We start from the raw sequence: 26,900 nt of genomic DNA, 5'->3' as shown, positions 1-26,900 counted from the left end.
GATACAGTACATATTTTTTGAATTAAAAATCATCATAAATTTGAAGTAAGACATTTTAAAAGTTCAATAAAAGATTCGGCAAAAAGGAAGAAAATATGGAATAGCATTACAAAATGCTCACTGTAAAACTTGTGGGGCATCACCACTATGCCGAATAACAAGGTATGAAAGTAAAGAAAGCATGTCCTACTGATAGGCATTGAATTTGAAGATGTGTGCACAGTGTCTCTACAACAACGAAGTGATGCATGGTATAAAGCATCTTTTTGTTTAAGTCCAACTGATGCAGTAGTATTCAGAGACTGAAAAGCAAACCTGAACACTACAAGGTCAATGGTTGCTACATTCTTTTACACCAGGCCAAGACTAAATTTGACCTTGAGTGTTTACACTGGCTTGGGTATGTTGGTGGTTTAGATTCTCTGGTTAAGTTGTACAGGAAAGAGAGCAGAGACTTCTCAATAGCCTAATCAAGGTTGGAATCTTATTATGACATTCTGAGTTTCCCAGAGCAACTACATTGTTAGTCAGTCCCTTTCAAGAGGCTGTTGGTAAGATTTCTTAATATTAGGATAGCTAACAAATAGTAATTTTTCTTGTTAATAAGTTGTTTTTGTAATATTTTCTTTTACTGCATGTTTGCAACACATATGGAAATGATAGCCACATAAATTGCACAGCAGGGTGATAATTAGTTTATCCTGCTCCCCCAAATTCCAGACGATTGAACAGTTTCAAACAGCCATTAGTTTTATAATCCTTACTGGAGAAACATTTCCTCCTTCCTCTAAACGGAAAATTCCTCTCTCCCCACCCCTAGAGTATGCAAATTCACAGGGTAAGAATCAATTCTCACTGAATAAACTGAAATACATATTTTGTAAACAATCAGTATTTCTGAAACCAGTGGTGGAGGCAGCCATGTTATTGAAAAGTAGGCTCATCTGCAATAATGATGACTGTGATCTGCTGTAATAACGACTTAATCATAAGAACTATTTCAATATGTATAAACATTAAATACATATGTTCTAAGGGAACTGAAAAAATTATGTACAGTCTTACACCAGGCTCCAACAGTACTAATGTCAAAAATGACACGTGCTCAACAAAATGTCCACCTCTAGCATTATTCTATAAAATGTCAATCTTAATTAACTGTGAAAAAAGACTATGTTATAGTTCATTTGCGATGAAAACTATTTTTACCTCTTAAAAATGTAAATGTTTATGTAGCGGGGTGACTACCCCACTCCTAAAATACAGGGGTTAAAAGTAGCTCTGGAGAGGGCTGTGCCTGGGGATGGCTGACTGGGGAAGCAGCTGCAGCTGGGCCATGCCCCAAGCAGGCCACAGCTGGCCTGTATAAAAAGGCTGTGAGTCAGAAGCCCAAGGAGTCTTTTTCCAGGCTGGGAGAGAGCAGGGCTTGGCTGCCTGCAGAAAGGGTACTGGGAGTGAAGCAGGACTAGGGAAAGGCCAGGGGAGCTCCAGGCTGCAGGGCCTGGTCCAAGGTCCACAGAGGTACTGGGAGATAGGAGGCAGCAGGTCCAAACCCCCCTTGCCTGTGATGAGTGGCTTTTACACTGCAGTCTGCCCCAGTGAGCGGGGGCTAGATGGCGACTGGCAGTAGCCCATAACTGAGGCAAGGCGGGGGTAGGGGTGGGGGTTCCCCTGAGTGAGGAGACCTGGAGAAACAGTGGGGGTACTGCCAGGAGGCAGCACCCCAAACACAAGGGGCACTGGGACATGGGGGGGGCAGCGGCAGCAGGACATCGGCCTGCAGAGGGCACTTTCTGCTGGAAAGAGCTAATTCCCAGAGACAACCAGCAGGAGGCGCGGCAGGAGTGAGCACTGCACTGCTACAGTTAGGCTAAGGAAAATGAGTGCAGTTTTCCTGTCTTTCTCTCTAATTCTTAAAATCACTTTTTATTAGCATCCATCTACATTTGTTGTAAACTAAATGTTTAATTTCGTTACACTTTTTAAAGAGAAACCAAATGCTAATTGTGTGTAGGACACTAACCTAACTATATCCATTTGTTAAGCCACTCAAGAGTCTTAGGGCAGTGCTTTTAGAAGACTTCTGTAAATCAACATTTATAGATTCATAAGCAGAACCAAGAAGTATTGTAACAGAAGCGAAAACTTCAAGGGCTAATTTCAGCTCCAGTTAAGACGAAGCAATTTTGCTGGTGTCAGTGGAATTCCACTTGCTTAAAGTAGGGTTGAATTTGGCCTCAAGAGTCTGACTCATCACAACACTTGAGGAAGAATCCTCAGCTCAGGGTGTTTAAAATTCACTGCACTTTGTCATCACAGTCACACTGTTTTATGGAGTTTTCCATTCTGACCTAAGCTGAGGATGATTCATATTCCCCACCCCCCCATAAGACCTGCCATGTAACAGACAAAATATGTAAAAATTTAAAATAGTATACATTTAGAATAGTGCTTTTCATAGACTTATGAAATGACAAAATGCCTTAGACTCTAGGCCTGAGCCTCATTTACACTCAGGCCCTGGCATGGTAAAAGAGTTTTAGCATGGTTTAAAGAACTTTACTATAAATGAGAATCAGGTCCTCTATGTACAGTGATCATATCATCCACCACTAAAATGTATCTATCTCTGGAGTGCAAACCAAGCAACCACTCTGCTGAAAGACACAACCCTCAGCAGCAGTCAGGGCCGCCCAGAGGGCGGGGGCAAGTGGGGCAATTTGGCCCAGGCCCCGGGCTCTGCAGGGGCCCCCAAGAGAACGGGTGAGGCTCCCGCCCCAGCCCGACCCTGCCTCCGCCCCTCTCCCGGAGCCTCAGCGTACCCAGGACCGTCCCTGAACAGCGGAGCAGCGTGGCTCCGGCGGGGCCTGAGCTCCTCCCCGCTCAGAGCTGCGTGTAAGGGGGCGGGGCTGGGAGCTCAGGCCCTGCTGGAGCTCACAGCCCCACCCCCTTATCACGTGGCTCTGAGTGGGCGGCGCACAGGCCCCGCCGAGCCACGCTGCTTTGCTGTTCAGGGACGGTCCTGGATACGACGCGCTGAGGCTCCGGGTGAGGGGGGAGCCGGGGTAAGGGGCTGGGGCCGGGGGGGTTGGATCAGGGGCAGGGAGGGGGCAGAGGCTGCGGGGGTGGTCGGGGACAGGGAATGGGGGGGTTGGATCGTGGGCATTCTGAAGGTCTGTCACGACTCATTGGGGGGGCGGATAGGGGTTGGGGCAGTCAGGGGACAGGGAGCAGGGGTGGGTCCCGAGGTGGTGGTTGGGGGTCTCTGGGGGATGGTGAGGGGGCAAGGAGCAGGATGGGTCGGGGATTCTGAGGGGGGCAGTTGGAGGGCAGGAAGTGGGTGGAGGTCAGATAGGGGGCAGGGCCAGGCTGTTTGGGAGGCACATCCTTCCCTACCCTCAGGGACGGCTCCAGACACCAACACGCCAAGCACGTGCTTGGGGCGGCAAGCCACGGGGGGCGCTCTGCCACTCGCTGCAAGGGCAGCAGGCAGGTTGCCTTCGGTGGCATGCCTGTGCAGGGTCCACTGGTCCCGCGGCTTTGGCGGACCTCCCGCAGGCGGGCCGCCGAAGACAACCTGCCTGCCATGCTTGGGGCGGCAAAATACCTAGAGCCACCCCTGCCTACTCTAAAGCTCATTCAGCAGTTTGAGGCTTGCAGAAGAGCCAAGCTGTTAGCTTTTCCATTAGGGCTACCATCCCTTTCACTTCTCAAATGCCAAATTATAGTCTATATTTAATTTCAGTGCCATAGGGAAATATATGTCAGGGGAGGGTAGCTTTGTTTAAAATTAGCCACTGGGGGAGGGATCACATGAAAAGACCAATATCCTACACCACCTACCTCCTTCGCAATCCTACCAAGGGAGACCCCCCCCCCCTCCTCCTCTCTTGCATTCCCTGAGGCTTCAGAGGGGTTAATTCAGTGGTTCTCAAACTTTTGTCCTGGTGACCCCTTTTACATAGCAAACCTCTGAGTGCGACCCCCCTCCCCTTATAATATTTAACACTATTATAAATGCTGGAGGCAAAGTGGGGTTTGAGGTGGAGGCTGACAGCTCGTGACCCCCATTAATAACCTTGTGACCCCCTGAGGGGTCCCGACCCCCAGTTTGAGAACCCCTGAGTTAATTTAATTTTAGCACCCTGTGTCCATTCACATGCATGTGGTAGTTTTCACAACATAAACTCATCCCAGATTCTGGAACAAGCTCAAATGCTCAGTTCGTGGAGTATGTACATAGTCTATACTAAAGACAAACCCACAGTAACCGTCTCCAGTTTGTGAGGTACCCCATGGAGCCAGTCTCTAGGAAACAAATAAATGCATGGAGGTTAAGTCCATTAATGGCTATTAGCCAGGATGGGTAAGGAATGGTGTCCCTAGCCTCTGTTTGTCAGAGGGTGGAGATGGATGGCAGGGGAGAGATCACTGTTAGGTTCACTCCCTCTGGGGCACTTCGCATTAGCCATTGTCAGTAGACAGGATACTGGGCTGGATGGACTTTTGGTTTGACCCAGTATGGCTGTTCTTATGTTCTAAGCTAAATGAACCCAAAGTTATGGAGACAGATATGAGTCAAGGAAGCCAGCAGAGTATCAGAAACCTGGAAAAATCTCTGACTGGATGGGCTCAGGCGTTTGGTCACAAGCTGAGAAGGTTCAAAAGTTTTGGATTTTTTTTTTTTAGCAGAATTTTTTATTGTTTCTTTAAACAATCAAACAGAGCAAGCAGCAAATATTTGGCCACACACTTCTGAAACGCCAAACCATATTCAGGTTTTGGCAGAATAATTTCAGCTTTTCAATTATAAAAAAAACACAACAAATTTTGAAGGAAAGAAGACATTGTCCGTGATTTTTTTCTGCTTTTTAAAACCCCCTAGTTTTCGATCCAAAAAAAGTTTTGACAGAAAATATTTGTCCAACCTTTTTAATGAGCTTTAGTGCCTTTTAGCACTAGCTGATTCTGAGAACCAGTGATACCTTGTAAAGAAGTTTTCTCAAAACTGGGCTTGTGCTGAGACGCGGAAGGTTTATTTTTCCCAGGTCCGCCCGTGGGGGGGAGCAAGTGGGGCAATTTGCCCGGGCCCAGGCCACGAGAATATAGTATTGCAATTTTTTTTTATGGAAGGGGCCCCCGAAATTGCTTTGCCCCAGGCCCCCTGAATCCTCTGGGCAGCCCTGGCAGCAGTTTCCTCTGTGGTCCAAAATTTCCCTTTCCAAAGGTCGGAACTTTATTTATGGACATTTCTATGGAGATTTGCCATATTCATTCTAGACCAGTACAAAAAGCACTGCTAGATTAAAGGATCAGTGACAGTTTTAAAGTTCAATAACTCACATATGATCAGAGCTAGACACTAATGCTGTATATCATAGGCAAGTTTTTTCCACTGTTATATATCATGTGTATCTAATGCCGGCAAGTCATATAATTTCAAGTTCCAGGATTCTATTATTCTGGCTACTTGTTTGCTTTTCCTTTCACTTCCACTCCCTTACTTCAACACCAGTTATACCAAATATTGCAAGAGCTAAAATTGGAGTTGTATACATCTGAAACCTTTGAACCAATCATTCAAATGTTATAGAGCATGACCCATTAACTGAAAGGCCAAATTCCCACAGATCTTGAAAGAAGGATCACACCAATAAAGCATTAACTGTATTACATGTTCACCAGATATTATCTGTTAAAATCTAACTGCAGATTTTAAGGTTGGAGATCTCACAATACTAGGGATGGAAATACCGTGTGAGCTTCTCTAATTACTGCTCCTAGACCAGTGACCAGAAAGGAAAGGGTTAGATCTATGGCTTTCACTGGAAAACAGATGACAAGGAAAGCACATTGTTTAAGGCTATAAAACTGATTATTAAAGGAGCTCTGTGTCAGGCCCAGGATAAAAGAAACCCAAAAAGCTAGAATCAGATAAGGAAATTTACAGGCAATATCAGATCGCTGGCAATTGACAAGTACCTTTCCAGACTCTTGGGGTGCCTGCAGCTATGATTGGAACCACCTCTGGTAATGTATCATGTTTTTTTTTAAGTTCAAATTAACAAGATAGGTGGTTTAAAATTGATCAAAATAACATTAAGAATTTTATCCACATTAAATTCATTCAGTAATTAAAGTTGTAACATACAACCATATTTACTGTATAAAAAGAGCCTATTTTGGTTTTAACTCCAAAAAAGAAGACTCCTGATTCTCTTCTATGAGGAGGAAAACTACAGTTACGTGCAAAAGTGGGACATGGCATCCTATGTAGTATCTGACAAAAGTAAGAAAGCACAGAGAAGGCAGGAAAACAGAATTCTATTTGTAAAAAGGAAACGAATATGCTCTTCTATTTGTAAAAGTGGGTTTTCTAATGCTCTTTACTTTTGTACCACAGAATAGCAGCATTGTACTTTTAAACTGTGTGAAAAGATATGAAAAAGATATTTAAATAATGGAAGTGCACTGAATGGCATGTAGTTTTTACAAAATTGCATAGCACTAACAATTAACATAATATAATATTTAGAGCTACAGCATGTACACTAAACATTAGCATTCCTGTCTTTATCATGCATTTGTATCACACCAGCATTTTATTATTTGTTCTGGACATGCAGGAAGAAAGACAAGAGGTGAGGGATGTGGTTTAATTAGGCCATAACTTTATTAATTTAGTTCATCTGGGAACTATCCAGCAATATACTGTACAATACAGGTGATGATTCCTTCCTTAATCATTTCCACCTTGTAGAGGACTGCCATCCTCCTTCCACAGCTGTTCCCCAGCCAGCTGCTGGGACCTCAACACCCTTCCCTCAAATATGGGTTATGGGGCTAGCTCCTCATAATACCAGACATCAGGCACCCCAGCATACCCTACATCTACTTTCAATTCCAGTTAATCTGGGACCTGGTCCCCCTATAGAATAAATACCTGTGCTGGACACAAGGAGATGCTTGTAATTAGCTTGGCTGCTTCCCTCCCCACCCTCAGCTGGTTTCCCAGATAGTTAACGTTTCTGTCACTAACTTGAGCCAAAAATATACCCACTCCCCAGTCAGAGAGGTGTACCTCATTCTCCCTAAAGAAGGGAGCTCCTGCTGTAAGGACTGGGTGTAAATACCCTCCCCTGGGTGCGCTGGGGCCAATGTTTTACGTGCCCACCTGTTCACTTGATGCCTTCCCTGCCTCTCTCCCAATCCCTAAGAGAGGGGGAACCCTTAAAGGACCCAGTACTCGTTTCCCCCTCTAAGTCTTGACAAAGACCATCCTGTCTTTGAGGCTGTATGGATTGCAATATAGCTTGTAAAACAGAACCTTAAATGTCAAGAACAAAAGTTTTTCAATAGATGCTCTTTATTCTTAACAGATTTTCCTGGAATATTTAGAATGATCCTTGGCGCTATATGCAGAGTCCAGATTTTTCTGAAAATAGTTATTAAATTTATATTTAATAGTACACTCACTTGTTTCCTAGATGTAAGCTTTTTGTCCTCAGTATTCTGTTCTTGTTTAATGATGTGATACATAAAGCTTTTACTATCACATACTGGAAGTATGCTTTGACTGTAAATTTGTTTCACTCCATCTCTGATATAATGTCTCTGTGGAAGAACTTCATCCAAAGGAATTTTGCTGTAAAAACAGAACTTCTGTTACTTTAGTTCACAGTAAATAAAAAAGTAGGTACTTCTGAATAATCTGGACAGTTGATTCGTTTATTGTTGCTAAAGAACAAAGTGAACCGCAATGCTTATAATTTCCTCCTGTACATCATTATTACTTAAGAAAAAGAGAGGGAATTATACGCCAAAAACAATGTTAATTAAATATTTAGGTTGAAATCTTATTGGCATAAAAGACAGAAAATACACAGTTAAGATTCCCACTTCTAACTTAACTCGATTCCCTAGCTGATATATGCAGTAAAATATCTTATTTTACTATATACAAAATAAGAAAAGCTGGAAAGGCCCTTGAGTTAAAAGCAAGTCTCGCAGTTGTATTAAGAGGGTATTCAAAGGGGAAAAAAGCAAGGAAAGGTGCATTTGGCTGATTGGCTGAGGTGAAGGAGAAGTAAGAAAAAGGCCTATACCAAAAGGCTTCACAAAAAGGCCTAACAAATTAATCCATGTTAGATTCCATTCAGGTCAAGATTTTGGCAAAAGCTTTCTAATGCTGTAAAACTGGGTCTTTAGAGGTGGTGTCTAGCTGTATAGAATCAGAGGGGTAGCCGTGTTAGTCTGGATCTGTAAAAGCAACAAAGAGTCCTGTGGTACCTTATAGACTTAAAGATGTTTTGGAGCATGAGCTTTCGTGGGTGAATACCCACTTTGTCAGATGCATCCGACGAAGTGGGTATTCACCCACGAAAACTCATGCTCCAAAACGTCTGTTAGTCTATAAGGTGCCACAGGACTCTTAGCTGTATAGATATTACCTGATTTTTATTAGCTAAACTTGTAAACTGTATAGATATTACCTGATTTTTATTAGCTAAACTTGTAAAGCTAAACTTGTAAATTAGCTAAACTTGTATTTTATTGCTAGTTAAAACATACATTTAGACATACACATGGATTTCTGACTTTTTTCTGCTTTTCCTCTCTATACTGATTTTTAAATGACTCTACTACCCTCAATTCCATGCTATATATCTTTAATTACATTTAAGTTTGGCAGATTCGTTTTTTTTTAATCATTTTGACTTCTAAAACTTATTTTTAAATTTGTTTTAGATTTTTATCTATTTCAATTTTCATAGCTATAGAAAGTTAGGGGGTATCAGAAAATAATTTAGTGACAGACATTGAAATTCAAAAAGTTAACATTTTAATAGTTATAAAATGTTAACACAAACTGTCAAAATCACATCAAAATATACAAATTCTTAAATCTAATTCTAATAAATTCTCAAGCAGCATTTTTCTAACTTTGCCTACCTGTACATTTTGATTATCAGTGGAAATATTTGTCTGTGTATGTACAGTGAAAATCAATGTTTACGGATAGTTACCAAAGCCTTCCAAGCCTAATTATATTTACATTCACTTTAAGGATACTTTATAGCCCCTTCACACCACACTGACAGTATAATGTAAATGAAACTCAGACTCACTGTGTATTGTAAACATGAGCTCCTTTTCCCAAAGCTGATCCAACTCCCACTGAGATCAAGTGAGAGTTCCCCCATTGATTTAAATGGGTTTGGGCCCTAAATATAGGGTTCTCTTCTTTGTTTTAGGTCCTATATAGTATTTCTACCTGTCACTGTACAGCTCAGAAGATAGTAGATAATTTCAAATGCATAAGTAAGGGTACAATTCTGTCAGGGAGGTCACCGATTCCATGACTTTCCGGGATCTCCAGGACTTCTTCTGGGGCAGGGCTGGAGCAGCTGTCAACCCCGGGGCTGCCGGAACAGCTAACCGGTGTTCCGGCAGCCCTATGGCTGGCCAGCTGACCACCAGAACAGCGATCCCCAGCCCACTGGAGCAGCAGCTGAGGTTGGGTCTGCCCTTGATGCAAGAGCAGCCGTGGGGCTGGAGCAGCTGCAAGCCCTGGCTGCATTCTGTTTGTCCCTCCTCCTGTCACAGGCTTCCATTCATTTTTGTTTATTGCCCGTGACCTGTCCATGACTTTTACTAAAAATAACTGTGACAAAATAAATTCTTATGCATAAAGCCCAAAGTGGTGTTAAATGTTATTAATAAATATTTGGATAACAGCTAACTCACACTCTGGAAGCAAGCCCCAGATCCAAATTTACTGTGTCAATTTACATCTCCCATCTAACTAGGAAAAAGACCTCCAAATAACTGTACAAATTCCAGTAATATGGTATGTTGTGAGTTTTCTATTTAATGGATTGAAGAAAACAAGAACAAATATATTTTACCTCTGCTAACAGGGTGCAGGGTTACAATTTTGAACTCTTTCAAAAAAGGAAGTATTTTAGAGGACTAGGCTTGAGACAAATTAATTTACATCTGTGGGGAATGAAGAGGAGATTTGGAAGGGAAAATGTAATATTTATGTTGAATCATAGGATCAGCAAAAACAAGCTTTTGCTTGTTACTGTTTTTCTTTTTGTAACAGAGGGCAAATGGGGGCACCATCCATTATCATTGACCTCAATGGGATTTTGTATCAGCACTTAAAGTTATGTCTTCACTGCAAAAAAAAGTGTGTATTTTTACATCAAGATAGCTATCTACAAGCAAAATCCTAGTGTAGACATGGCATAAGAAGTCTTCATGTCAATGTAGCTAGACAAAATCAACCTCCCCTATCTGGAATTTGTAGTTAGTTGATAAATCACAGCTGGGGGATATAGTATTGACCTCAGCTACACTGAGATAAAACTACACATGACTTGTCTACACTTGGACTTAACATCAAGATACCTACTCAAGTTTGCTATGTTAATATAAAAAAACATACCTTTTTTGCAGTGAAGCTATTCCCAAGAGCCATTTAGTAGATATCTGTACAACACAAATCATAACACAAGTAGGAATGACTACTGTTAATGTAGAAAGGGGTGTAATATAGGAGGAGGTGATTATAAGCACTAGGAAATTAAAATCCTTAGACCCAGCATGGAGGTGATATAAACATACCATTAGAGGTAAGAAATACAGTATAACTAAATGGCAAGGTTCGAGAGGGTTATTCAGGCCAAACAAGTATAATTACAAAAATGGAAATCCAACACTAGTGGAGTTTAAGACAACATATACAATGGAAATTAGGGGGGTTAAAATGGAATTTGAACAGCAAAAAGCCAAAGGTATAAAAACTAAGAAAATATTCAGTATCTCAGGCATTGGATCTCTGCAAGAGAATTGGTAGTTCTGCTGTTGTCCGGCTATGCCGAAAGAAGGACAGGAGACACTTGACATGGTTTTAATCAGGCTGCAACTTTATTATTTGCTGTAAAAGTGTACAGTGTGGGTAACCCCCACCTGCCCCCCACATCCCCATAAAGCATCCTCTCCCTCAGCAAGCCAGACAACACCCCCCTCACTCCCCAGTGTGGTGCGGTCAAACTAACAGATAAAGGGGACAAAAAGGAGGATAATAACATTGCAGGTAAACTAACTGACTTATATGCATCAGTCTTCACTATAGTTGACATTGGGGAAATATCTCCCCTGGACATAGTTTTTCAGGTAATAAAGGTGAGGTAGTTTCTGACTGAAATATCAAAAGGACTAAAACAAATTGATAAATTAAGGAGGAACAAGTTACAATGCTCAGATAGAACAGGAGTACTTGAGGCACCTTAGAGACTAACAAATTTATTGTTGAAAGAACTTAAGAAAGAAGTGGCTGAGTTGCTAACAAAAATAAATTTCTTACTAAAATGAACTGCTGTACGGTGAGCTGGAAGATAGCAAACGTTCTACCTATTTTTAAGGCACAAGTGGTGATCTTGGGAATCACAGACAAGTGGGACTTACTTCAGTACCAGGTAAACTGGTTGAAACAACCATTAAAAGCAGAATTATAATATACCTAGATGATCATGATATGCTAGGGACAAAGAAAAATAGCTTCTGATATGGAAAAAAAAGCCTCGCTACTTACTATTAGAATTTTCTAAACGCATCAACAAAATAGTACATAAAGGAGAACTGATTTACATCATTTACTTGGATATACACAGCTTTTGTCAAAGACTTATTTATGATCTGTAACAGGCAGGAAGTAGCAATGTGGCAAAACTTGCAGACTACAAAAAAATTATTTGGGTTAGTAAAATCTACAGACGACTGTGAGTAACTTCAGAGGGCCCTATGTGTAAGCGGGGGAATGGTCCCGCTATTGTGGGGAACTTTCTTGGCTTCTACACTACCCCGGTGAAGTGGGCTAGCGAAAGGATCTGAGTCCTCGCTCCCACTTCCTTTACCCAGAGGCCTTCCTGCCCTTGAGGACTCCCCTTCCACTCTCCTGTCTGGCAGAGTCCTCGTAACCCCGACAAGGCTGGGCCCAGGATTCCTGGGGGGCTCGCCCCCCAACCCTGCTGTGGTCACCCAGGACAGGGGCTAGGGTGTCCCCACTCCGGGGTACTCTCTTTGCACTGCGCATCTTCCTGACCCACTGATCACATCATGCAATTTAAAGCAAATACAAGTTATTTAATTAACAATTAATTTAAAAAAAAGAATAAGGAAAAACGGGAAAGGTTAAAGGAAACACATCACCCCACTCTGTGGCAGGGAACATCACAAACAGTGTCTCTGGAATGTCAGGGCAGTTCACAGTCTGTTCCTTGTAGGTCCCAGGCCTCCTTCTCAGGCCCTGGCTGTGCTGCAGGGACGCTGCGGGTTGGACACTTGCTCTGGCAGTGGCCACACGCTCTCAGGCTCTAGGTGGCAGGACCCTTCTCCACAGCGTCACCCCCACCCTATCAGGGTTACGATCCCCCTCCAAGTCTGGCCTGCAGGGCCTCTTGGCTGAGGCATCTCCCTGTGCTGAGCCCACTGCCCAGGGTCCCCCTCGCTCTCCCCAGCTGCTCACTGCACCCAGCTCTGGACTGCTCCAGCCCCAGCTCCACACTGCCTCAGCACGGCTACTGCTCTGCCTTCAGCCCTTGGGCTGCTTCTCTGGCTTCTCTGGCTCCAGTTGCTACAGCCCTGCTCCCAGGGCAGGTCTGCTCTGCAGGCTGCTTCTGTGACTCTGCTCCCAGCTTTGACCTGCTTCCTGGGCTGCTTGTCTGGCCCCTCTGGCTCTGGTTGCTGCAACTCTCCTCCCAGGGCAAGTCTGCTCTCACTGGGCTGTGTTCTGGCTTTTTGGGCTGCAGCTCTGCTCCCTGCAGCTTAGCGTGGGCCCCTGCTCTCTCCTTAGCTTGGCCCCACTCCATCTGACTCAGACAATTCCAGCTCACAGGGAGGACAGGACCCCCCTGGCCCTGGCCTCCTCACTCCTTGATTAGCCTGCCCACTCTGTCAATCAGGCTGATCTGGAGCATTGGCTTCTCCATATTGTTCCTGGAGACTATCAGTCTCAGGCTCCTGATTTCCCATCGACCCCTCCCTTTTTAGTGCTGGGAGCTAGCAACCAAACACCCCTACTGAATGTTAGTAAGGAGGCAACAGTCCCCTTACATATGGAAGATGTATAAATGGACAGCAGATGAATTCCAGTGCTGATAAATGCAAAGTGATGCATATTTGAAAGAAAAATCTGAAGTATTCATAAACTTTACTGGTTTCTAAAATAACTGTAACAGTTTAGGAAAGACCTAGGTGTAACTGTAGGGTGGATGGATTTAAACTGAAATGATTTAAAGCACCAAATTTTAAATCGTGATTTAAAACAACAAGCAAGAAACCATGATTTAAATAATTTATTTTAATATTCTTTTGCATTTGTACATTTTAGTTACTTTCCTAAACTAAAAATGTTGATCCTCATTGGTTGGTAACGGTTAAAACATGTTGATTAGCAACTAAATATAGCCTTTACACTCATTTTGGTACTTCTTTTTGCTAACCAACAGGATATGCTATATCTATATATCTTTATTTAAGCAATTACATAGTTTAATATACATTAATTCAGATTCTTAATTTTTAGATTTTATAAATTGTTAGGAAATGGAGAATGATGCATTTCTTATTTACTAGATGATGTTTACTTTTTTTTTACTCACAATTTGTGTAAAGCATTTGGATGGAAAGAGAAATTCAATTAAAAATGAACAAAAACAGCATTTTCAAAAAAAATGTATTAGTTAAATAAAATTACCTTACATGTGTGGGATATGTAAGAGGGAAAAAAACATTTATCAAAACATGTTTTGCATTTGAAAACTAACTGATTTAGAGAACAAAGGAAGTGCTACAGGAAGCATGCCCCACACCCTGCATGTTACTATGCAAGCAGTCCTCACACACTCCTGTGTAGTTTCATCACAGTTTGCTTTATTTACGTCTTGTATAGTTTTGCGTCCCCACAGCATAAGACTTTCCCCAAGCTTCTCCCTACTTCCTATACATAAGGCTGGGGGATTCCCACCTGTCTAAGATCCTGAGCTTTGTTGCTCTTCCTTTCCTTATGCCTTCCTGTCTCCCTTTTAACCAACCCCAGCTGATGAGCTGGATTCCCTTATTAACTGCTTAATCAGCCAGTCTTTAATCAATTATCTCCCAATTTAGCCCATGGGGGAGGAAGGGGAAGCTTCCAGATATTCCTACTCTGTCATAGGAAGCATTAGGCTTATTTTGTTGCTCTTCTGACCAGAAAGTTGACAGTTGACTTTGGTCACTGGTTAGACATTAGTTATGGTTTCTCACTTAACAGGGTCATCATTTTCCACCCAAAATATGGACTGGCAACTTACATAAAACAGGAGATAAACAAATATGTGATTCTACCTCCTACAGCACACAAAGAACCAATTGCAATCTCTGTGCATCAGCAAGCTAACCATCATTAACGCATACAAACCAGCTGGTACATACGGCTTCAACCAGCTCTGCAGAATGCATAGGAACCCTGCTATATTTGTGGGCAATGGCGCTATGCCGCAAACGACATTGCAGGTGAAGAACTGACACACTGAGCATTGGCAAATAATATGTTCTTCCTTTTTGATACAACACAGTGCATCACTTTCTATTCTACAGGATACTACCCTGACCTGACTTTCATCTCTAAAGATGATACAGTCACACCTACAGCTGCATTGTGGATTGTCCTCAATGACTTCTGAACAGCCAGCACAGACCAGTACTGACCCGTATTAGCATTCAAATCCCAGTTCTCTACTCAAAACTGGTGGCATGCTGGAATTTCTAACAAGCATACAGGGCCACTTTCATTATGACTATGAACAATAAAAACTCCCATATGAAATTGGGAAAAGCAACAGGTAGAAATGGCATCTATCCTGAGTTTCTATATAACCTGGGTCCACTGGCATGGAAACGGATGATGACGGCGTCGGCATAATGAGTGGGGTCTCGCAGAGATCAGTTCTGGGTCCAGTTCTGTTAATATCTTCATCAATGATTTAGATAACAGCATAGAAAGTACACTTATAAAGTTTGTGGACGATACCAAACTGGGAGGGGTTGCTTTGGAGGATAGGATTATAACTGAAAATGATCCAGACAAACTGGAGAAACGGTCTGAAGTAAATAGGATGAAATTCAATAAAGACAAATACAAATTACTCAACTAAAAAAGGAACAATCAGTTGCACACATACAAAATGGGAAATGACTGCCTAGGAAGGAGTACTGTGGAAAAGGATCTGGGGGTCATAGTGGACCACAAGCTAAATATGAGTCAACAGTGTAACACTGTTGCAAAAAAAGCAACATCACTCTCAGATGTATTAGCAGGAGTGTTGTAAGCATGATACGAGAAGTAATTCTTCTGCTGTACTCCATGCTGATCAACTGGAGTATTGTGTCCAGTTCTGGGTGCCACATTTCAGGGAAGATGTGGAAAAATTGAAGAAAGTCTAGAGAAGAGCAAGAAAAATGATTAAAGGTCTAGAAAATATGACCTATGAAGAGAGATTGAAAAAATTAGGTTTGTTTAGTCTGGAAAAGAGAAGTCTGAGAGGGGACATAATAGTTTTCAAGTACATAAAAGGTTACAAGGAGGAGGGAGAAAAATTATTCTTCTTAACCTCTGAGGATAGGACAAGAAGCAATGGGTTTAATTGCAGGAAGGGAGGTTTAGGTTGGACATTAGGAAAAACTTACTGTCAGGGTGGTTAAGCACTGGAATAAATTGCCTAGGGAGGTTGTGGAATCTCCATCATTGGAGATTTTTAAGAGCAGGTTAGACAAACCCCTGTCAGGGATGGGATGGTCTAGATAATACCTCTTACCATGAGCGCAGGGGACTAGACTAGATAACCTATCGAGGTCCCTTTCAGTCCTATTATTCAGCTTTTCACCAAGATCCTGGAGACCAGCGCAATCCCCCATGTGTGGAGAGAAGCTAAGGGCATTGCACTCCTAAAGCCTGGAAAACTGCAGATCACCCTTCTAATTATAGGCCATTGTCCCTTTTAAGCACCATCTACAAGGTGATGGAGTACATGATTCTGAATCAAGTCAAGCCCACTGTGGATGCCAGCCTACCCAAGGAGGAAGCTGGTTTTTAACCACAAAGAATTTGCTGCAACCAGGTCCTGGTTCTTACTACAAACATTGAGGCAGGGTTCCAACAAAACTCAAGACTGTACTGCTTTCATCAATCTGTCGGCAGCATATAACCCAGTCTGGAAGGATGGTCTGCTACTGAACTGGCCAAAGTGATCCACTGCGTGTGGATTCTCAGGCTGCTGAACACTATGCTTAGCGGCTGAAGGATATGTGTTTACCTTGGAGGTCAAACCAGCAAATCGTGCACTTTGAATAATGGGCTACCACAAGGCTCTGTACTTCCTCCGACACTCTAGATACATGAATGATATGCCTGAAATGACAGCACAGAAGTTTGCACATGCTGATGATTTGTTACCTGCAATTAGGCCTGTAGTTTTAAAGAACTTGAAGTGATCCTTATATCTGACCTTAAGATCATGGAGGAGTACTTTCAAAAGTGGCAGCTGAAACTAAATCTGAGCAAATCAGTAGTCTCTGCTTTCCACCTTGACAGTAGAATCGCACAAAAACTGTCAAATTTTGTGGTGAAACTGCGTTATGACCCAAAGCCAACATATGTTGGTGTCATTCTTGACTGCACACTGACCTTTCATGACCACCTCAAGAAAGTAGCCTCTAAAGTGAAGACTTGTGGCAACATTATTCAAAAATTAGCAGGAACAAGCTGGAAATCAACTGCCCTAATGCTAAAAACATTGGCCTTGGCCTTGGTGTACTCAGTTGTGGAGTACTGTGCATGGGGGTGGACAAGAAGCTGTCATACCCAACTTGTGAATAGGAATCTAAATCTGACCATGTGAATCTGTCATAGGTCTCACCCCCACTCTGAACTTTAGAGTACAGATGTGGGGACCTGCATGGACACTTCTAATCTTAATTACCTGCTTAGATCGGGTCTCGCTGCCACCATCCAGAATTTCTGAGTACCTGGATCACTCCCTTTCCCCCAAAAACCTTCCCCTCCCTGGGTAGCCTTGAGAGACTCCTCCACTAATTCCCTGGTGAGTCCAGAGCCAATTCCCTTGGATCTAAAAAAACAGGGAAAAAATCAATCAGGTTCTTAAAAGGCGGCTTTTAATTAAATAAAACAAAGGTAAAAGAAAGGAAAAAAAACCTCTGGGGGGACAGCATATCACCCAATCTCACAGACAATCGATTGAAAACACAAGATGTTCCCCTGGGCAAAAATCTTAATACACACAAGAATACCCAATTTGATAGTTCCCTTAATGGCACCAAGACAAGTCACAAAAGAAAATAAACATAAACCTATTTATTCCTTTCTAAAACATACTACTCTGATAAGAGGCTGGTTCCTTGATCTTTTTCACTCTGGCTGAAACTGAAAAAAACTAAACAAAGGAAACTTCCCTCTTTCCTTTTGAAACATCTTGTTCCCCCATTGGTTCCTCTGGTCAGGTGTCAGCTAGGCTAGGTGAACTTCTTAACCCTTTACAGGTAAAAGAGGCATTAACCCTTAACTATTTGTTTATGACAGAATCATCATGGGAACTTTAAAATCAACACCTCTACAATGGCTTTCTGTATGAGCTAATAACAAACCCCAACCTATCCATTGAAATATAGACACAGTACGGAACTTAAATACACCGAAGACTACCCAGAACTTCCCATCAGCAGGTAATGGATAACGTATCTCAATAACGCCTGAAATCATAAAAACCACTATGGACCACACATGAACACCTCATGTCTCTGGATCCGGCCAGTGAATGGCAAAGTGTCTGGATCCTCATCTACCATTTCAAACAAGCACATTATTACTGACCAACAAGTCACCCTCCCAGGTTCCACCTGCCATTGATAAACTTTCAAATGAAGAGAAAGTGAAAAGATTGGAACTGTTTAGAGAAGAGATAAATAAGAGGGAACATAACAGAAGAATTCACATAATGAATGTTATAGATAAGGTAGACTGAGCACTCATACTCACTTTCATAATACAAGAAAAAGGAAACATGATGTAATTTAAATACTACAAATTCAAAACTGATAAAAGGAAATGCTTTTATTTTAAAACAATGTATAATTTAGCCTGTGAAACTCATTGTCATAAAATGTTATTGATGTCAGGTACATAGCAGGATTCAAAAAAGATTTGGAAATTTATCTGAATGAGAATATCCAGTTATATTATATAGGATTTTTAAAAAAGAAAAAGGCAGAAAGAGATATAAATCCTTGTGCTTCAAGGAATAACCCAATTCTAACTGATGGGTGGTTGCGAGGAAACTTTTCATGTGGGTGAGTAATTCCATAATTGCGCCTTTCAGAGTTTCTTGCATCTTTGTCTGAAGCACCTGGTACAGGCCACCACAAAAGACAGATGGACCACTGGTCAAATACAGCACAGCAAATCCTATGTTCCAACAAAACACTGGGTTTGTCATTATAGAGTCAACCACCATTCTAATTTAATTTTTTACTCGTGTTTCTTATCTAATTGAGAAAAGTTTAGGCCTGACAACTTTGACACTAGCCCTTTAAAAAAGAAGTTGGGGTGGAATTTAACTATAATAATTACTGTTTGAAAATGATCCTCAAATCTTAAGGAAACCCTTGCTGGTCATGGTAATTACTTAGTACAAAGAATAAGTATAATTTTTAGAATGTAACATACAGTACTTTAAAAAGATTGACAACACATTATCTGCAAAGGGCTTCATATTAACATATTAATGAAAGAGTTTTCAAGCCATTATGGAGACATTGAAGTTTTTATGGTAATATGTAGTGTGCCATTAATAACCTGTAAAATGCATAAGCATGAAGGACAAAATTTTTAAAGGTCTATACTTTGAACAGCTATTATTTTAAGAGAGTACAGCTGTGCTATTATGTGTTTAGGCATTAGGGTTACTTGTCTCTATCTGAAAATGATTAGGACATTGCAGCCACTTCAGAGCATTTCTCTTCCAGAATAACAATAAGAAACCCAGGCAGAAAATGCTGAAAAACAAGTAACTCAACAGTGTTCTTTTGTAATAGAGAGTGAAATTACTTTTAAAAAATACAAAACTGTAATAAATAATAAAATAGCACATTTTGAGGCAAAGACTTGAAACAAATGTACAGGTTTTGAGAGCATGGGAATGAAAATATACAGCCCTGGTATGTTCTTTAAGCTCCCAGTGTAGCTCATTAGTGATGTGCAGTGCTACTGTAATCTATGTTGGGTATTTACTAGCAGAGATAGATTACACTGCAAAAGAGTATTAAATTGTATGGCCTTTCTCAGGGGCATAATGACATGTGGATGATCTCTGAAGCACAACTTTAAAGTGGGCTGCCTTCCTACCCTGCCTCTTCTCTCTTTCCACCTCTTATTATAGATGACAATTTACTAACTCAAAATGTGTTACATCCAACACAGGGGAATTCTGTATTAGACCTTGTCTTGACAGATAAAAAGGAACTGATCACAGAACTAAGAATTAACGGTAGCTTAGGCACAAGTGATCATGACTCAATCACATTTATAATGTGCAAACAGAAGTCCAGACTAGTAATCTATGTACTTGGTGTTTTAAAAGGGCCAATTTCACAAAGCTGAAAACAATTATGAGCCAAATCAGTTGGGAGGAAGAATTAGAAAAATATGAATGATACATCTCTACCCCGATATAATACGACCTGATATAACACGAATTCGGATATAACGCGGTAAGGCAGTGCTCTGGGGGGGGTCGGAGCTGCGCACTCCGGTGAATCAAAGCAAGTTCGATATAACGCAGTTTCACCTATAACGCGGTAAGGTTTTTTAGCTCCCGAGGACAGTGTTATATCAGGGTAGAGGTGTAATTAGAAATTGTTTAAGAGGTCTTTACTAGAAACCCAAAAAACTCACAATCCTACAATTGAGGAAACCAACCTGATTTAGAGGGAAAGTAAAGGCAGCTATATTATATAATAAATGGAATAAAGGAGAAGTTGATAGTAATGAATATAAATCAGAAGCTAGGAATTGTAGAAAGTTGGTAAGGGAAGACAAGGGACATAAGGAAAAATCTGTGGCCAGCAGAGTTAAGGTTAATAAGGAGTTTTTTAAGGATATTAGGAACAAAAAGAAACCTAACAATAGTGTTGCCCCTTACCAGATGGAAATGGTAGACTTATCAATAATAATCCAGAAAAGTCAGAAATGTTCAATAAATATTTCTGTTCTGTATTTGGGAACATAAATAGAAGATGTAATTATATCATATGATAACACTCATTCCATTCCACTATAATCTCAGGAGGATGTTAAACAGTAGCTATTAAAGTCAGACATTTTTAAATCAGAAGGTCCATATAACTTGCATTCAGGACTTTAAAAAATGCTGGCTGAGGAGCTTGCTGGACCATTACTATTGATTTCAATAAATCTTGGAACACTAGGGAAGTTCCAGAAGACTGGAAGAAAGCTAATGTTGTGCCAATATCTAAAAAGGACAAAAGAGATGACCTGGGTATTTATAGGTCTGCCAGTCTGACATCAATCCCAAGCAAAATAATGGAGCACTGATCCAGGGCTTAATTAATGAAGAATTAAATGAGGATAATAGAACTAATTCCAATCAATGGGTTTATGAAAAATAGATCCCGTCAAACTAACTTGATATCTTGTTCTGATGAGATTACAAGTCTGATTAATAAAGGTCTGTCACAGGGTAGCTAGTCCCTGTGGACAGACTAAACGGAGCTCCCCTGGACCAGAGCAGATAAATCCAATCCAACCAATTAAAGGGGCCTGGCCTGGCCTACATCTGGGCCTGTAAAGGGTTGCTAATATGCAAAAAGAAAGAGGGATTGATTGAGACAGGCTGTGCCTCGGGGAGGAAAAGCCATAGTGAAGCAGAGCTAACTTGTGGTGTGGTCGGTCTCCTGGAACAAGGGGCCAGGTGCTCATGCAGACAGGTTTGAGGTTACTGTTCCAGAGAGCATAGAGCTGGTTGAAATGGGAAAGCTGCTAGAGGCCCCTGATGGGAGGAGCTGAAACCTGAAAGTAAGGACTGAGTTTAGACTGTTTTTCTGTTTGCTTCTATTAAGAAAATAAACCTCCTTGCAAGAGAACTGGGTGTGGCAGCCTATATTTTGGAGCTAGGAGAAGCCCTGCACAGTGACAAGCTCATAGTGTTGATGTAATATACTTCTGTAATGTGTTTGACTTTGTACCACCTGACATTTTCATTAAAATAACTGGAACAATATAAAATTAAATGGATTAAAGTTGGCTAACTGATAGGTCTCAAAATGTAATTGCAAACAGGGAATGATCATCCAGTGGGTGGGTGTTTTTAGTGGGGTCCCCATAAGTATCAGTTCTTGGCCTTATGCTATTTAATATTTTTATCAGTGACATGGAAGAAAACATAAAACCATCACTGATAAAGTTTGCAGATGACACAAAAATAGGGGGGAGTGGTAAATAATGAAGAGGACGTGTCACTGACACAGAGTGATCAGGCTCGCTTGGTAAACTGGGCACAAGTACACAATATGTGCTTTAAAATAGCTAAGTGTAAATGTATATATCTAGGACAGAGGTTCTCAAACTTCATTGCACCGTGACCCTCTTCTGACAACAAAAATTACTACATGACCCCAGGCGGGGGGACCCAAACCCGGCTGCCCTGGGGGGGGGGGGCATGTAACCTTAGTACTCCTGCCCTGGGGCTTCAGTCCTGGGTGGTGGGGCTCGGGCTTTCATTTCAGCACCAGTCGGTGGGGCTCAGGCTTCAGCTTCGGCCTTGGGCCCCAGCAAGTCTAACCCCAGCCTTGGCGACCCCATTAAAATTGGGTCATGATCCACTTTGGGGTCCCAACCCACAGTTTGAGAACCCCTGATCTAGGAACAAAGAGTGTAGGTCATATTTACAGGATGAGAGACTCTATCTTGGGAAACACTGACTGAAAAAGATTTGGGAGTCATGGTGAATAATCAGCTGAACATATGTGATGATGTGGCCAAAAGGGCTCATGCAGTCCTTGGATGCATAAACAGGGAAACCTTGAGTAGAAGTAGGGAGGCTAATTTACCTCTGTATTTGGAACTGGTATAACTGCTGCTGGAATATTGGTTCTGGTGTGCACAATTCAATAAGGACATCGATAAATTGGAGACGGTTCAGAGAAGAGCCATGAGAATGATTAAGGGATTAGACAATATGTCTTATAGTGATAGACTCAAGAAGCTCAATCTATTAATCTTAACAAAGAGAAAGTTAAGGGATGACTTGGTTACAGACTATAATGCTACAGTGGGGTTGATAATGGGTTCTTCAAACTAGCAGACAAAGGTATAAATGGCTGGAAGCTGAAGCTAGACAGATTCAAACTGAAAATAAAGCATACATTTTTAACAGTGAGGATAACTAAAAATTGGAGAAATGTACCAAGGGTCGTAGAGGTTTCTATATCATTGGCAATTTTTTAATCGAGATACGCTCCAGGAATTTTTTGGGGGGGAGATCTATGGCCTGCATTATAGAGGAGGTCAGACTGGATTATCGCAATGGTCTATTTTTGTAGATATCTTAGATTGTTTAATAGATTATATCATAAACTATTACCCTATTGTGGGCTGATTCTATCCTAACCCACTACCTGTTGCTAGCTGGTTCCAGGGCTGACTTCTGAACCCTTGTCTCCTAGCATGGCTCCCCCTAGCTTTATTTCCAAGTCTTGACTCCATCACTCTTTCTTCTGGTTTCCCTAAATCTCCTGGCTTTTCCTGCTCCCACTTTTCTCTAATTTTCTCATTATCTCCTCAGACTTTCCTCTTGTTTTTCCAGTATCTCCACTGCTTTCTCCCCATTCCAGGGCAAGCCCCTGATGGGCTGAAGAAGTGCTGCACTGTGCTATCCCTCACACTGCTGGCTAATTCAGGCACGTTGGTCACACACTGCTGCTCTGATATTCAGCTTGGAATGGACAGTCAACAGCTCATTGCAGCAGGAAGGAGAAGCGGCAGTCTTCAGGGAGGGGACTGTAACTTATATATGTTTGTATAGTGCATAGCACCTCATCCTGAGTGGGGCTTTTAGGAGCTATCAGAATAATTAATAATTCCTTAGAGATTCCTGAAAAGATTGTGGTACAGACTTTCTGAAGTACTGTAACTGGGACGGCAGTTTCCCGAATTCCCCTACAGGTAGATCCTAATGGATTGCCAAAAGTCTTTATTCCTCCAACACCATAATGACTGCAGAGTCATTTGCTGAATCAGTCACTTTTCTTTTTGTGGATTAGTATCTGAAGGGCAGTTGGGAATTCCACTTGAACAGGGGCCATCAGAAGCCAGAGCAAGTTATATCAGCCTTAAGGTTGCTCCAACTTGCATCAAGGCACCCCAAGTATTCCAGGCACTGGGGAAACACGAAGATAGCTTTAAGCTACCTTTCCCCCCAACTCAGCTGGGTTAAGCGGAGCCTGGAACACCTAAGGATCTGAGCCGGCGTGTTTTTTTTCCTGAGTCTTCAAGTAACACACAGCTTGTGCGTTCCTGCTGACTGGGAACATCAATTCAGTTCCAGAGCACTTGTTATCTTTTGTGTTTCATTACTTCCAAAGGTCCCAGTTAGCCTCAGGGCCCCAACCCACTATTAAGACACATAGAAAGTTCCTGATCTAGAAGAATTAACAATCTAAGAAGACAAAAAGAAACCTACCACCTACAAAAGAAAGCGGAGATGAAAAGATAGAGCATATTGTTCAAGTACAAGCAAAGTTATAAGGGAGATGGCAGGTATAGTTCTGCCACTCTTTTCAAGGTTGGATAAATGATGCTGTCAGGGGGCCACAGTTGCAATTGTTCCTCATGTGTGGGGTGGGGCAGGGCACTGGGCCTTGTACATTGTGTGAGTTTCTCTGAGTCCCATAAGACTATTAGATGAGCCTGATTTAACCATTAGATGAGCCTGAATCCTTGGCTATTAATGATGCTTCAATTAAAAATGAACCCGTGTAAGAGGGGTAGAAGTTACTATTTTAAGGTAATGAAGTTAATCACAAAAGGCCACACTGTGACAGTTTTACTCAAAAAGAACAGTGCCTTACTGATTTCAGTAGGACTACTAGGGGAGTATTTTATTTTATCTGAGCAAAAGTATTGCCCTCTGATCCCAGAATCAGTTAAAACAGGCTTTATTTTGTATGTTACTAATTTTTGGTTCAGTTACATATGGCTCCAAGGGGACAAAGGAAAGGTTAAAAGTGGCCTACACAGCATAAATGAGCCCAAAATTACAGTTGAGGAAGAAACTAAGACAAGGTTCAGTTGTTTAGGGCATGAAAGAATAATTGCAGAAGCAAGTATGAGAGGACAGCATGCTAGCTGACAGCATTAAGAAGAACAAGTTATGTTTGAATCTATTAAATGGTAGAAGAAGGAAAGATTATTACAGGACCACTCAAATCTAAATTGACCAAGGAGCTAAAAAAGTTCTGGGGCGATGAACATGTCCAAATAAACAAACACACTGCAAGCACCAGTAAGTGAATCAGCTCTCATGCCTTTTGTTGTTCACGCTTCGCTAATCATTATAAGGTCCTCAGTGACATGCATTCATTCTTCTATCATAAAGACACCTTGGTGTTGCATCAGGTTCTTCTTGCTAAACTTACTTTCTAGCATATTGCAATGGGGAGGAAATTATCCAAAGTTTGGTTTAAAATAATGTTCTAAGAGCTCTCATGTAATAAAAATCTCATTAAAAGTCAGTACTAATCTTGTGTAGTAGTTATTTTTCAGCCTTATAGTGATATGCTTTATCTTCCATATTACTAATAATGAGCTAATAAATATTGTTATCTTGGATTACTCTGTATACAATGATTACCAATAACTATAGGATGATACAAAACAGGAAGCAAAATCATGAGGCCTGTTAAAGCACAGGAAGCATTATATCTCCATAGTAAAACAATTTTTTCCCAAACTATCAAAATGCCATTTTTAAGTTATGTTGGGTCAAAGAAATTTGTTAAGTTTACACACAATTCACCTACTAAAAAGCCATAAGTCCAAAAAGGGAAGAGAATAACTTGTTTCCTTCATTTCAACTTCAGCTTCTGAGGAATATGGAAGACCACACTTGTGTCCCTCGGAGACTCTCAATATAGCAGAGGTTGACACTGAAGCATACCTAACCACACCAGCCTCACCAACTCCATTTTAATGTTTTGGGAATGCTTAGTCCACAGACTTTTTCTTAGTTGAAAAGTGGAAAACTGTCACTTTCCCAGAGAAAAAACTTTATCTATGTCCCAAATCACACAGAACCTGTCACTCTTCATAAGGATAGATGATCAACAAAATTATCCTTGGAACACAGAAATATGTTTGTTTTTTTTCAACCTCCAAGTAAAACTGGATCCAAATTTCACTGAAACAAATTGAAATAAGTGTTTGAAATGAGACTCAATATCCAGAGAAATGTCACAATCCTATATCAGTCCTGGTTATCACCCTGATGGATAGACTATAAAGAAATAATTGATTCTCAAGAAAGAAATGTGAAGCTGCAAAAAACCCTAAAACCTAAAAATATTTCTTAACGGATATAATCTAGGAGATATTTCTGCCTGTTGTATGTTCTGCTAAAGGAAATTTTAAGACTGAGGATACGGGGGGATGGACTCAGCCCAGATAGTTAATGTTCATACTGACCCTCTTCCTTGGGAAATTGGTAACTCAGTAAAAGAACATATAATACCACAGGCTAAGCTTCTAACCCAAGGTTGGTTGTTCTTTGGTTTCCTTCTCTGACCTAGATCTTAAGGTCCTTTAGCCAAAAGAGACATTCCCAAACCTTCTATTTCTTGGTTGGAACTAACTGGACCCAGATATCAGCAGTAGTTACCCTGAATCTTAATGCAGGGCCAAGGACAAATTCAGTCCCTAACTCAGAGAATCCATAAACTCCATTGGTGAAATCCTGGCCCTAGTGACTTCCATGAGACCTGGATTTAACCAGAATGTCTTCATGTCGCTATACTACTTCCTTCTGCCTCTGTAGTTCCTTACAGATACATTCAGATTCCATAAGATGGCACTGCGCCATAGCATGTGTGGTAAAATCATCATAGTCCTCCAGAATGCAATAAAGAGCTCAGGATTCCTAAAAAAGGTCTTAGAGTGTGCAATGTTATTACTACACATTTTTCTCTAGACAGTTGTGTAGTGGACAGCAGTAACCAACAGATGCACAACTGATTGCAAGGAATTGGGACAGGGACTGTCTTTTTGTTCTGTGTTTGTAAACTGGTTCGTGACTATGGCTCCTAAGTGCGATCATAATACTACTAATAATAATAAATAAAAAAAAAACGGTGGGAAACTTCTATTCTTATAAAACATGCCATGGGCTCTTTTATGGCCATACATAGCAAACAGGATCATGGTTTTTAATGTGTCACCTTGAAAATCACACAGAGAGTACACTACTCACCTTGTCTACTACAGAAAGATGAAGAACAAAGTTGACACCACTGTAATTTGAAACTGGATTTCTATAGAGTCTTGATATTCAAAGCTGAGGGCTTAATGAACTAATGAGGATTTGTTTGTTTTGTTTTGCTTTGTTTTCTGTCTAGTCTCTAACCTATATTTGTCTGTTTCACTATTTTAATATTGTATCTACTGTATAGGGGCCTGCCTTTGGTCTTTCTCTATGAAATCACGTCCTGGATAAGAACTGCCTACCTATGGTTTATTGTACTTGACATTGCATTCATTCGAACATCTCAGG

The 26,900-nt window shown here is 41.2% G+C and overlaps 1 protein-coding gene across 9 annotated transcripts in view; it reads right to left on the bottom strand.

Annotated features, from left to right (window-relative positions):
- LRRIQ3 (leucine rich repeats and IQ motif containing 3) overlaps nucleotides 1-26,900 on the bottom strand; it is a 102,152-nt gene that overhangs the window by 43,849 nt on the left and 31,403 nt on the right. For all 9 annotated transcript variants that reach the window (XM_039483226.1, XM_039483222.1, XM_039483220.1 and 6 more), the window contains one exon: nucleotides 7,477-7,645. In XM_039483226.1, coding sequence (XP_039339160.1) covers nucleotides 7,477-7,645 — 169 coding nt within the window. The remainder of the gene's footprint in view (nucleotides 1-7,476; nucleotides 7,646-26,900) is intronic.

This window comes from Mauremys reevesii, linkage group 8 (assembly GCF_016161935.1).
Source record: "Mauremys reevesii isolate NIE-2019 linkage group 8, ASM1616193v1, whole genome shotgun sequence".
In the NCBI taxonomy this organism is placed as follows: Eukaryota; Metazoa; Chordata; order Testudines; family Geoemydidae; genus Mauremys; species Mauremys reevesii.
Note: the sequence above shows the minus strand (reverse complement) of the source record. Positions and strands in the feature narration are given on the sequence as shown.